Source organism: Antechinus flavipes, chromosome 3 (genome assembly GCF_016432865.1).
Source record: "Antechinus flavipes isolate AdamAnt ecotype Samford, QLD, Australia chromosome 3, AdamAnt_v2, whole genome shotgun sequence".
Lineage (NCBI taxonomy): Eukaryota > Metazoa > Chordata > Mammalia > Dasyuromorphia > Dasyuridae > Antechinus > Antechinus flavipes.
Window position 1 is genome coordinate 330251670 of NC_067400.1, and position 14369 is coordinate 330266038.

General features: G+C 35.2%; 1 protein-coding gene across 3 annotated transcripts in view; it reads left to right on the forward strand.

Annotated features, from left to right (window-relative positions):
• The window catches only part of ARMC8 (armadillo repeat containing 8), a 114571-nt gene that overhangs the window by 74351 nt on the left and 25851 nt on the right, over positions 1-14369 (forward strand). For all 3 annotated transcript variants that reach the window (XM_051985612.1, XM_051985610.1, XM_051985611.1), the window contains 2 exons: positions 11093-11175; positions 11456-11537. In XM_051985612.1, coding sequence (XP_051841572.1) covers positions 11093-11175; positions 11456-11537 — 165 coding nt within the window. The remainder of the gene's footprint in view (positions 1-11092; positions 11176-11455; positions 11538-14369) is intronic.

Here is a 14369-nt window from a genome sequence, read left to right on the forward strand (position 1 = left end):
ATATCTCCCCTATGCCTAGCATATGGTTCTACCTACAGCCAATGTTTAACAAAACTTTATTGAATTCATCCTACAGTTAAAATAGGAAGTGCTCTGGAATACTATGCAATTTGGTTTTAGCCAGTTTTTTATACTCTGTATTTGCCAGCACAGTTGGTACTAGGGGAAGAAATCGGGTGCTAGTAGCACGAGGGTAAGAAACAATACCTACATGGTATTATTGTCTGGGATCAATTAGAATGGGCCAATATCACATTGTGACATAGGATTATCTCTCTTTAGTTTTCTTGTCAACAAGTTTGACAAGAACAGCCAGTTCTTTCCAAAATATATGTTATATGTACCTCTACATTCATTAAATTTATAGGTTTTAGCAGTAGAAGGATCTTTGGGAATTATATAGTTTAATCAGCCTTATCATTTTACAGTTGAGGATGGATATCTTTGTCCACAGAGATACCTTTTGCGCATCTTTAAGATAACTTTCTCAGGGTGTATAAGCAGCATATAGAAGAACTGAGTTAAGCCTAGGTTCTCTAATACCAAGGCTTATGATATTTCTTTGACACCATGCTCCTACCCACTCTGATATAACTATGTTATTATTTTAGATATTAGAAATAGAATATCCCATGATGACAGCAGTTTTAATAGGAAAAGTGAATTGAGCAAAGAAAAACAGAAATCATGGTCAGTTTCTGACCCAGAACAGGAAGTGAAACAGGAACAGATCAGACTCTTATGTCTCTGATCTTTCACATTTTATTATGTGTCATGCATCATGAGAAAGGCTTATCTTCCTTTTGACTTGGCCAGGATGGACCAGGCAGAAATAAAATAAACTGTGAGATTAACAAAGGAGTGAAATGAAACATGGTGGGTTGAATTTCCACAAATATAGTTCTGTTGACTTTTTAAATCACTTTCCCAACAATTTATACAATTACAATCAGGAGATAATGAAAGACAAATTATGGAACATTTTTGATTCTAGACTGATGTTACAGATAATTTTGCAGTATCTATGTTCCAAATGAGGTATAATCTTTCCTTATTGTACAGGATGATGTAAAGGAAGGAGCATTAGTTTCATTCCTGAGTTAAGTCCTTCATGAATTACAAGCTTTCTATGAAGCATTGGACAAGTTATTTAACCCCCCTGGGCCTCTATTTCTTCATATGTAAGTTGAAGACAGAGGAGAGGGGATTGGACTCAATGAACTTTAAGTGCCCTTCCAACTCCTTAAGTGCTACAAATATAAATGGCAATTTTTTGGCCTCAAGATATTCTGACACTTCTCTTCAGCAGAAACTACCTCCAGTGAACTTCATTCTTCACCAAGACTGCTTTTCCATGAAATACCTACAGACAAATCCAGTCAATGTATATAAATTAAGGTCTGACAACTCAACAAATATTCTAATCTTCTGTATCCTGCACTTTTCTTCATCCTATCAATACCAACTTCAAAAAGAAATGGCTATGACTTTAGAATACTTAAGGGAGCAGCAGAAAAAATGAGAGTATAAGCATTTATTAAATGTCTATTGTGTGCTTTGCACTGTGATAAGACTTTACATATATTAACTGATTTCAACATTACAGCAACCCTGAGAGGTAGGTGCTGCTGTTATCCCTGTTTTACAGATGAGAAAACTGAGCAAACAGGTTAGGTGATTTGACCAGTCATGCAGCTAGTATCTTAGGACATTTTTTGAACTCAGGTCTTCTTAATGCCAGCCCCAGTGATGTGTCCTTTTTACCTCCACATGAGGAGGGAAACAAATTTCTCATTTTTATTCTAGTATAGGCTAAGATGTTAACTTAGTTAATTTGAGGCAAATTAACAGAGTGCTGGATTCAGACTCAGTAAAGCCTAGATTCAAATCCCACCTCCAACGTTTGGCACTGTGACTGTAGGCAAGTTACTGAACCAACCAAGTCTTTATTTCCCCGTCTGTTAGGTGAGAATAATGAAGACTATTATATGTCCTTTACTGGGTTATTGTGAAGATTGTGGACATGCATGGGAAGCACTTTATGAATCCTGAAGTGCTCTATAAATTACGATTATTTTTACTCACTTTCTTTGAGCATTTTCTCTGAAAACCATTTATGTAAACTACTTATCTTCTATGAGAGAACCTGACAGTATCTGGAACCTTCAATGGTCCTTCTATTTACTCAAGATTGTGAGGAAAAAACTTCATAAATTATTTAATTTATATTTATACATACACATGCACATACATATATATATATATATGTAAAGCATGATCTGTTTAATTGTGGCTCACTACAAATCAGAATCTCTAAATTTACAAGATTTACCTGTAAATTTACAGGATTACAGGATTCTCGAATACAGGAAAGGAGGTCTTTTTAGGAAGTTGCTTACATAGTATCTATATCACTGAGTCTATTTTCAGTTCCTCATCCTTGTGCTCACAAGAATTTTGCAAGGTTCCATTTTATATCTAGGAAGGAGAAAGGGGAAAGGAAATTGCAACTTTTTCTAGTATGAGCAGATTCTTACCTTGCCTCAAACTAAATATCCACACCCTCTCCTATTCCTTTTTTTCTGACCTTCTATTTCTATTGATAGCATCCCAACCTCCTGGACATCCAGGTGTAAAATTTCAAAAGTCATTACCACTTTCTCCACCTCCTAGATATTAGTTGCTAATGTCTGTCAGATTCTAAAAGTCCTGTTGCAGTTTCCTTTGTTGTAAGAATGCTGAAGAATCTCTGAATTCAAATCCAGCCTCAGATACTTAATAACCGTATGACATTGGGTAAGTCATTTAACAATTGTTTGTCTCAATTTTTTTTATCTATGAAGTGAGAAAAATAATATTACCTACCTCCAAGTATTGTTGTGAGGATTAAATAATACTATTTATAAAATACTTAGCACAATGTCTATCACACAGTTGGCATTATAGAAATGCTAACTATTTTTATCTCCCAAGAAAAACTGAAGCAAGCAGACTCCCACCTCCTATAGTTGCTATTGTTTTGTCAAAGAATTCACTAGACCATATCCTCTTCAAGTCCTTTAGCTTTGCAGTGACAGCCCTTCATAGAGACCTAAAACCATGCAAGATATTACAGCTACCTAGCTGGATCATCTGGTGCCCCTGCACTTGATAGGATCTGAAGTCATATGACACCTGTTCCAAGATAAAATTCTTTGACAAAAACTGTAGGAGTTTTAGTGTAGTCTAACTATCAACATCTAAAGGTTATGAAAGAGTTCATCCCTTGCCTAATCACTTACTATTATTTGGGTAGTACTCATTTATCAAAATTGGTGCCATTATTTTTACAAAGACTATTACTGTAAAACTAGCAGGAAGTATATTCTTTTTTTTTTCCCCTGAGACAATTGGGGTTAAGTGACTTTGCCCAAGGTCACACAGCTAGGAAGTAGTAAGTATCTGAGGCTAGATTTGAACTCAGGTGCTCCTGACTTCAGGGCTGATGCTCTATCCACTGTACCACCTCACTGCCTTAGTATATTCCATTTTCATGAAACCATTCATGAGTGGTTGTCCTAGTCTTTCTAATTTTGAAAGTCCTTCCTGGGATTGGTGGGCTTGCATACATCTTAGATTTGGTCCATTTAAATCAAACCAAAATAGTTAATTAAATGCTTGACATTATTTAAAGTCCCTCCTTAGTTACTATCAGAATGATTAGTTTCCTTTCCTCATTTTCATGAAGTTCTTATATAATTAAGTCATGCTTGACTAAGCTCAGCTCGTCTGTTTTATCCTTTAGAATGTCTCAACCCACTGACTTTATTGTGGGCAACTAACAATAGCTAGGTAGGACAGTCTTCTGCACATGCTCTGTGCCCTGATAGCCCAAGAATGTCAAGTATATTTACTAAGAGAAGGCAGCCTATAGGCATCATATGGCGTGCCTGTTTTTTGGTTTGGTTTGGTTTTTTGCTCTTTTTGTTTGTTTGTTTTTGCACCAAAGCCATCTGATGAAGTGACCTTGTCTGACAGGGATATATATGACATTCCATGTGTTTAGTCATCCTTTTTCTTTTGAGAGGAGAAAGGTATCTATTAGTTCTTTAGGACTTGGAATAGCTCCTGACAGTTCATCGGTTTACTCATTAGCATGATTACCATTTACATTTATGTATGGAATTCTCTTGATTCTGCTTTCTTCATTCTATATTGCTCTAAACATCTTCCCATGTTTCTGTGAATTCTTCACTTTGTTATTTCATAAGTCACAGTAATATATTTCATTCCTGTACTACAACTTATTAAGCCATTCTTCAATTGATTGTTTTCGCTCCTTTGCTACTACAGACAGTTCTTCTATGAATATTTTGTTATACATGAGACCTTTCTGTCATTGACATTATAGAGTAGGATCACTGAATTAGAGAACATAAATGATTTAGTGAATTTCCTTGCATAATTCTACATTGCTTTCTAGGATGGGTGGACCAATTGAAAGCTCATTTTACTATAGATGATGATATGTGTCTGTGCCTTGAATTCTACCATATCCCCTCCCTTTTGCCACATGGTGAGTAGAGACAGAAATATATATATAGTATTTAACAGATACTCAAGTCTAAAGAAGTCTTGGGGACAACTGTTTTATTTGAAAAATCAGGACGATGTGATTCTTGAAAGCTGATTGGTACTCTGAGCAGATCTATTCAAGTTTTGCACTCTAGTTACCACCCCCCAACAAACTAGAACCTCAAAGGTAAGAGTATACATCATAGAGTGCTGTGACATGATCCCCAGCATATTTTATGTCTACTCATAATACTCTTCATTATTTTACTTGCAATTCCCTGACCACTATCCCCTTTCCTCCCTATTTCTTCTTCTAACTATCCTATTTTGGTTGATAGCACTATTTCCATCTGAAACGCCCAGGCACAAAACCTTGAAGTCATTTTTAATACCTCCCCTTCACCTCTGCATACCATCATTTGCCAACTTCTGCCAAATCTTAGCAGTCCTACAAGTTGCAGTAAGTATCTTTTGTTGTAATTTAACTGAAGGATCTCCTAGAGAGAAGCTTAAAGTAGACTCTTTAACTCCTTCAGGTGCTGCTTTTATGACCTCAAACAAGGACTAAGTTTTTTGGGCTCAGGATCACCTACAGTCTTGTTCAGCATAAAAAACAACTTAAATTATTTTGTATGGGCAGCAGAAAGGACTTGCTATTAAAAATACTTGAGAGCATCAGAATTAAGTCTCCTAGTCTGTGTTTGGTTATTTTGGAAATAACAAGCCCCACATAGGCTTTGAACCATAACCTGTGACTAAAGTAATCCAGGTCCTGGTGCCTTCCCTCCTGACCTTTTTTTCCCTCAGCATAAATACCAGCAAAAATAGTTATGAAAGACTTTTAATCCCATTCTGTATGCTAACCCATCAGATTTGCATTTTTCTCATCACTGTAACCAAATCTCTATGTATTCTCTCAAAGCAAATACTTTCTTTGTATAATGCTAGCTTTCCATCATCATTCTCCAGTGACTTAGCACTAGCCCTAAGACTAGCCCTGATGCCCTTAAATGGGCCCCAGAAATGTCAAGTATTTAGTTTTCCCATCAGCAGCATCCTAAATTGAGTAGTTTTTCATTTCCTTTCCTATCTGGCTATCTAGCCTAGCATCCTTTATGTAGAATCAGAATTCGGGTTGGCTTACTAGTATTACTTTTACTTTATCCTAATTGACCTCCTTGGACTTGATTTGTTGACTTCTAGATTTTCCATTTCTACCAGAATCCTCCCAATCAGCTGAACACATAGTTTTGAACTCTCTTTGCTAGACCTCTTTTGTTGCCCATGCTGCTTCTTAGCAACACTATAACTTTGATGTTGTTTCTGTTCTCATTAAATATTATACAGAATTTGAATCATTATTTAAAGCTTCCTCTGTCTAGTTACAATGTACAAAAAAAATCATTCTTTGTTTTTAACTCTTTAAAGGTCTTGGGTTATCTAGCTTTAGAAGGAGGAGGGTATTGGTAACATTTTGCATTTACAGCATTATGTATCATTATCAAACTATTTCAGAACTTGTATTACCTGCTTTCAAAGATGAAAGGATGTGAATTATCCAAATTTCATAAGATTACTAGACTTGCAGTTCAACAATTCAACAAGTATTTGTTAGATGTCTTTTATTTGCCAGGCATTGTGGCTAAGTTCTGAGAATATAAACAGACAAAAATAGCCTCTTCTTTCAAGCACTTTGTAGTTTTGTTTTTAATTTTAGATTTCTGCCTCTGGATTTTTTGCTTCCTTTTTAGGAATTTATTAGAAATTTATAAATTTGACCATTTACATTCTGATCTTATAGTAATAATATTACAACCCTCTATAAAAGGAATTTATGAAATGAATCATGGAAGAAAGGAGAAAGGAAGGGAGGAAGGAAGAAAAAAAGGAGAGAGAATAAGAAAATGGGCACATAGTCTCTCTTCTTAGATTTACCTTTTAAGCTATCAGGCCTCTTATTCAATAATGTAAGATACCTTCTTGGATTTGGCATTGAATAGGGTGCTGAGGAGAGTTGTCTGGGAACCTTAATTCAGTATAAATCTGTGACTATATCCTTGTAATCTCAAGAAGAAGGCTTGCATCTCTTTGATTTAGGAAATTCCCACCTCATAATATACTCTTTTTGTGTTGTCCCAAAGAAAATTTTTCCATGTCCCCAAAATCTGAAAATATAACTTAGGGCAAGTCAAATTAAAACAGCAATATTCTTCAAAACTTAGCTCAAATGCTGTTTCCTTCATGAAGCCTTTCAATGCTAAGTAGAGCAAGAGTGCAATTCAGAAAGGCCTCAGTTCAGATTGCACTTGGTAACTCATTTAACCTTTTGGAAGCCCAGTTTCCTCATTTGTAAAATGGAGAGCTTAATACTTCTGATACCTTCTCCCACACATGGTTGCTCAAAGATGATAATGTATGTGAAGTCCCTTGAAACTTTAAAATATTATGTGACACTATTGTTGTTATTGTTAATCTAGATCTGTGATTTCATTAAGGAGTTCTCTAGTGAGGAAACTTCTCCATGAGCTGCAATTTTGCAATTTTTTTCACAACTTACAGTTGTAAGAAACTTGTCCAGGATCCCACAACTAATATGTGTCAATGGCTGAATTTGACTCTAGGTTCTGCTGACTTCAAAGCTAGTTTTCTTTCAGTCATATCATACCTCTCAGTTTTCATCATCATCATCATTATCATTATTGATACTAGTAATGGTAATAACAATAAATCATTGGGTTTTTAGAAAACAGATAAAAGGTTTTTATTAGCTAAGTATCTAATTCTGTTAATTCTGTGAGTGCTAGAGAGCTGTAGATCAATTTAAAGTGGAATTTACTTTACCATGCTGTTAGTTTGAAGAACTTATTTAGGTAGTAGGATATGCATTTGTTTCTATGATAGTTGCCACTGTATAATCCTTCTAGAACTGAATGGTTTGGTCAAAATTGAATGATAATACTATTAAGGAAGCCAAGGTACTGACAAGGTAATCATCTTCTGTCCTAGAATGTCCTGTACTGTACTATTTTTTTCTTTCAGTGCAGAGTACAGGAATCATCAAATTGGTTGTATATTTATTTACTGTGAAAAGTACTGGACTAAGTTAGGAAACCTCAGATCTAACTTTGGCAACCCTTCTAGTTGGGCAACCTTGAGTTAGCCATATAAATTCTGAGCTTCTTTTCCCTTATCTTTAAATGAGAATAATACTGTCAGGCACTATCTTTGTGTCCCTTTGCTTTTCTTGACTATTTCTTTGTTAGAAGACTCTGCTGGGCAAAGGGATTGGGACAGGAATAAGGTTTTTGTTGTTGTTGTTTTTAATGACAGCAATAATTTTTAGTTATAAAGTTTTTTTTTTTTAAATAGGAGCAAAGATATCTACTCTAGCTATTTCTCGTGACAGTTATAAACTCAGTGAAGTAATATATGTGAAAACACTTTAAAAATTATAAAGAATTATACAACTATATGATGGTGTCAATATTATTCCTGTTACTAGTTTCAGTCTCATGGCTGCAAGGGATCTTGGGTAAATTTCCCTAAAAAGCATTTGAAATTGGGCCAACATCAGAAACATCTTTGTTTTATCTGTTGTTGTTGGGTCTTCAGAGTATAAAATTTAGGTGAGGGAGTTCTATGTCTTTAATTAGTTATTACCCATATCTGGCCCCGCTTTCTTTCTCCCTTATCCTGTCAGGTCTAAAGATGGATACAAAAAAGTGCCAACCATTCCTAATGTAATAAGACTAATATGAAGGATCTTAGAAATTAGCTGGTCCAATCCAAGCATTTTGCAAATTAGATAGCCCGGAAAGGTGAAGTATCTTATCCACAACTATACAGATGGTATGTAACACAGCTGAGATTCAAACCAAGTCCTTGGACTCCAAATCCAACCTCCTTTTTGTCAAACTATCTGCCTTTAAACATATTTCTTTTATTTCTGAATGGATCCAGCTTTAAAAAAAAAAGAGAGAGAGAGAAAATTCTAATTCCCCAAATGAGGGCTTTAAATTTTCTTCTACCTTTTCCCCCTAGTTCTCAAACAAACCCTACAGGTTTTACAGTAGTCACACTTAAGTTATTATAGCTAAAAAAGTTAACCCTTTTAAATTCATCCATATTTCAGTCCCTTTGACATCATACTCCAGTTATTATTTCCAGGAAGCAATCTTATTGATTTCTTGTCTGTAGTACTGAAAGTTTTAAGTTTGGGGAATATCCAGCTTTTTGCAGATAAAGCACTTTTTTCTTAACCTCCATTGGCAAGCCCTTTGCCATTCTCCAATTCTAGATTTTTCAACAATATAGACTTGGCCTCCTATTTTAAGGCAGCCTTCTTTCTCTCTGACTTTTGTAGTCCTTAAACCATTGACTTTTTCAGAACCCAGCTGTTCAATTAGATTATGAACTCTGCAGAAAGGGAGTTAATATATACTAAGTTGTACTTCACTCTAACACCAAGAACAGTATCTTAATATGTAATAGATACTGGGGTGGGGGTGGTAGATTTTTTGTTGTTTTTGTTGTTGTTGTTTGTTGTTTTTTGTGTTGTTGTTATTGTTGTTGTTTTAATGAGTGGTGGTGGCAAAAAGGATCAGGGATAACGGGAAAATGTGGGAAATTTTTAGAATATAATAAGTATTCTTCTGGGTTTATATAGCATACGCACTTATTTGAGGCTAGAATACTTAAGAAATAGATTGTCTATACGAGAATATAGAGTATATGAAGAAAATAGTGTGAGATAATTCCAGGATAGTAAATTAGAACTAAATTGTAGTGCCAGACTAAAGTTTTGACTTTGTCACAGGGCAGTGGGGAACCATTAAACATTTTCTAGCAGATGAATAAAATGGTAAAGTTGTTTTCAGAAATTTATTTTGGTTCCTTATACATAATGAATTAAGAGATTATAGTCTGGGAATTTAATTAATAATCTGTCTTGTCATCAAGTGACAAGGGCTTGAATTAAGGTGATAACAAGTAAAAGAGGAAAATAATAAATGGGTATAAATGATACTATAATGGAAGAATGCATAAAATTTGGTTACTGGATATTGAGGGAGAGAGGAATCAGCTTGTTTCAATGTTTGGAGACTGGCAGCATGCTGTTTAGGGAGAAATTTTGGTGTGTTTTAGATATGTTTAGTTTGAGATCCCCAAGGAAGAATAAAAATGTCCTATAACTCACTGTAAATGTGAGAATGATTTTTCAAACAAGAAACGTGTTTTCCCAGTATCAGAAATTTGCTCAGTCTCCTCCAACGTCTTTTCCTTTACAGAAAAGGAAAGGTGACAACATGCAGAGTATTTCCTGGTATTTAAAACTATTTGCCAACACTAAGGTAAAAAAGAATATAAGGGCCCTCATGTGCCCGCTGGAGTCATAAAATATTGGTGCATCTCTTTTCCTGGTATCCCTATCTTCTAGCATATACTTAATATGTTATCTGACTAGGTCTTAAGGGTTGGTTTCCAAATCTTAGGTGAAGTTTGGGTTTATCCTATTCAACTGGTAGCTATTTTACTTCTACCTATACAATGAAGAGTATAGGAAAAGTGGTGGATCCAAGCTCTTTCTGTCACTAACCACCTGCTTAACCTTGGGCAAATCACCTCACCAGGCTGACCCTCAATTCAAAATCTGCAAAGTAAAGGAATAGGACATTAAGTCTTCTTCTAGATATAACATTCTATGAGTCTGTGATAGTCCTATCTCTTTGTGTATGTATGCCTTGAATGTTCTGTTACTCCCACCCTGCCTCCTACTACCCCATCAAGACATGAACCAGCTTCTCAGTCATACGCACCATGAATTAAATGTTCCCACTCTTTTAACTAAAATTATTGGGGACAATAGTTTACCTTTTGTAAGGTGTGAATTACCCTCCTTATAAAAGACTGTGGTAAATACTTTTGCAGAAGTTATAGTTAGTATTTTCCAGGTATTCAACTGGATTAAGGGCTTCAGTGAAAGAAGACAGTAGTTAATTTTTAAAACATATGCTTGGTTTAAATGTCAAGAAGAAAATAAACTACTGATCAAAGTTAGAAAATCTTCCCACTCAGCAGGATGGCTTGGGTAGGAATCTTAAATCTCTTTGGAGAGTCTATGTTGTTTGTTCCCTTTCATATTTGTTGGTCTAATAGTAATTCACCAAACTAGAAGTCATTTTCCATTATTTACTTTTTTTTAATTGTCTTAGATGGTTATAAGTGAAATGTCTATGTTTTCTTCATGCTATTTATTGTCTTAAGTGTTTTTATTTTTCTAAAAACAAAGCCTTCTCTGTGTCTATGATTTATGATGGTAAATGCTCATAATCGGTAGATGTACCTTTCTGATGTGTTGCCCAGGTCCAGTACAAGGTTGCTGTATATAAGGTAAAAACTTTTACCAAAAAAGCAGCATTTAAATTGTAATGGCAGTTTAAAAAAGGGAGGAGGGAGGAAAAATTACTAACACTTACAAGCATTAAGTAAATTGTCAACTTCATGTTGTTATTTATGCAGAATTAACCTTTTTCTCCAGATCATTGAGACTGAAAATATGATGGACCGAATTGTGAATGGCTTGTCTGAGTCTAGTATCAAGGTGCGGTTAGCTGCAGTCAGGTATGAGTTTTAATGGTCTGAATAAAAATCACTTGCAGTATATTTAATTCAGTTAACTTTCTGGTCCTTCATGAAGTAAGAAACCAAATGAACTGACCATAAACTTATAAATGCAGTATGTAACATTAATGGAGAAAGTACTTGAAGTGTTCTGAAGTGGTTAAAGACTAATATATGTGTTATCTGCAGTATATAAATATTTATGAACCCCCCTAATTTTTATGTTTGAAAAGTAAAGGTTTAATCCTCATGTGAAGCTAATTTTGATTATTCTTTGTAGATGTTTGCACAGTTTATCCAGGTCTGTGCAGCAGCTTCGAACCAGTTTTCAGGATCATGCAGTATGGAAACCTTTAATGAAGGTAAGAGGGGGGAAGAAAGACTGCAAGCACATGTCATTAAGACTATCTTTGTAACAACTCATTTCCCCTGCCCACTTAGTTTTCCTGTAGGGTCTTTTGAATAATCAGTGTGCTAAAACCTATATTTAGTATTGACATATCTAAAACAGTCTACAAAAAGTCTTTCTGAGGTCAGCAATTAGTACTTGCACATGTTTCTACTTTGTCCTTCTTTGCCCTTTAAAGTTTTAATTATCCATTTGAACTTATATAGCATACTTATAATTAGCTAATGTTTATCTTATTTTTTATGAGTTAAAAAGGAAATTTGTTTGTAGTTTGTGCATGAGTAATCTAGATCTTTTCTTCTTAGTCTTTTATCAACTATAGAACATTCTGAAAACCTTAATTTATTTTGATGAGGAATTTCTATAGTTACATATATCACTTTTGTCACCATGTCTTACTCAGAATATCATGACTTTGATAACTCCATGATCCCATTTTTTTGGTCACTCCTACCACCAATGTGATAACTAACATTTATAGAGTACTTACTATGTACTGGCACTGTGCTAAACACTTTACATTTATTAACTTAGTTGATACTCACAATAACCCTACCAGGTAGGTACTATTAATATCCCCATTTTACAGTTGAGGAAACTGACACAAGCAAAGGTTAAGTGATTTGTCCAGTGTCCCATAGTTATTAAGTGTCTGAGGACAGATTTGAACTTCAAATCAAGGTCTTCTTGATTCCTGGCTTAATACTCTATCTACTGAGCCACATAATTGCCTAAGATCACAGACTACAATACTTTCTGATTCCATGCAATTCTTATCCAAGACCTTCTTTCCTTTTGGTCTTTTAATATTTTGTAGATGACAGTATAAGATTCTGGTCATGATTTATTATTTCTCTCTCTTACTATACAACCAGCCTTTTTTCTCTTCGGTATTTTTTTATACTACTGCTTGCATGTTAGTTATTATTGTGAAATACAGCCTTTTTACAACCACTACACGTTTTCCATTGCTCTTTAATATGACTAATTCTTCAAAGATCATGTTGTTCAGCTTGGTAATAATGACTGTAGGTAACATTAAAGGCTTGCAGAGCACTTTACAGATATTATCTCATTTGATCCTTCAAATGCAAACCATGCAAAGAAGACTGTCATTATTGTTATTTTACAGTTCAGGTAACAGTGTTAGAATAAGTGGCTTGCTTAAAGTCATTCAGCCAGTTAATGTCTGAAGCAGGATCAAACTCAGGTCTTCCTGGCTTTAAGTCCAGCATTGTATATCCAGTACACCATCTAGCCAAAAATATAATTAGCCTGCAAGTTTATGCTGAGTGCTTAAGAATATTCTGTATTGTACCAGGTATATAAGTGATACAAGAGAAGACATGATTCCTGCCCTCAGGAAACCTAGAATCTTGTTAGAAAATAGTATCTACTGTCAGCTAGCATTGGAATTCTGGATTTAGGGCAGGGGTCTTCAAACTACACCCTGCAGGCCAGATGCAGCAACTGAGGACGATTATCCCCTTCACCCAGGGCTATGAAGTTTCTTTATTTAAAGGCCCACAAAACAAAGTTTTTGTTTTTACTATAGTCCGGCCCTCCAACAGTCTCGGACAGTGAACTGGCCCCCTACTTAAAAAGTTTGAGGACCTCTGATTTAAGGGTTCCAGCTTAGAGTACCTTCTCCAAAATGTTAGTAATTATGGAATATTGGGCACAATGGTGGCACAGTGTTTAAAGTACCAGGCTTGGATCAAAAAGACCTGAGTTCAGTTCCAGCCTGAGATACTTACTAGCTGTGTGATCCTGTCAAGTCATTTAACTTAACATCTATAAAATGATCTCGGGAAGGAAATGGCCAAGAAAACCCCAAATGGGATCATGAATAGTCAGATATAATTGAAAAATGAGTGAATGACATTGCAACCTAGAGGGGTCAAATGACTTGCCCAGTTTTCTTATCAGTAAAATGAGAGTGCTGTGATCTCTGAAGTGCCCTCTAGCACTAGATCTGTGATTCTATGACTTCTGACTCTAGAGTTACCACCCATCACTCCTGTTTGATCATGTCATCTGTCACCATTGAACCAAGTCATCTCACCAGTCTCCCCTGTCAAAGAATCTTAGACATCTTTAACACATGTGTAACAGACACCCTATTAAAGGATACTCTTTAAAAGATGATATTTTGCTTTGTCAAATCCTTTGTTTTTAATCAAGCAATAAACGTAGGGTGTGTGTGTGTGTGTGTGTGTGTGTGTGTGTGTGTGTGTATTCCAGTCATTTGTATAACTGTGAAGAAGTGGCCTGTTAAAAGAATTGTCCATGAAAGCATTTTTCTCTTTTCACATTTTCCTTATTTTATAACTTATATAATTTCCTAAAGCCAGTTGTATTAAGTTATATGTATTAAGTGTGTCTTTGGAAATTGAGTCAGGTCCATTTTCATCGTAATTGATGAATTGACATAGTTGTTCTGCTACTAATTTCCATTCCTCTAGATCCAATTCTTTTTCCATAGAGAACCAAGGAGATATGCACTGTATAGTTTCTAAAAGTTCAGTGATCTGCTCCCAAATTATAATTAAATCTTGGCTTTTCATAAGTCTGACAATGCTCTCTACACATTTTCCTTGAAGAGGAAAAGAAGGCTGTTTTCTAAACATCTATACTATTTTAGCTCTTTAACAAAGTTTCCTTATTGTACTCACCCTAATTTGGTCGAGGAGACTTTTCCACTGAAATCAGGATCAGAGACTTTTCCACTGAAATCAGGATCAAGACATCTCCCATGTTCGGAGGCCAAAATGTGATATTCTCC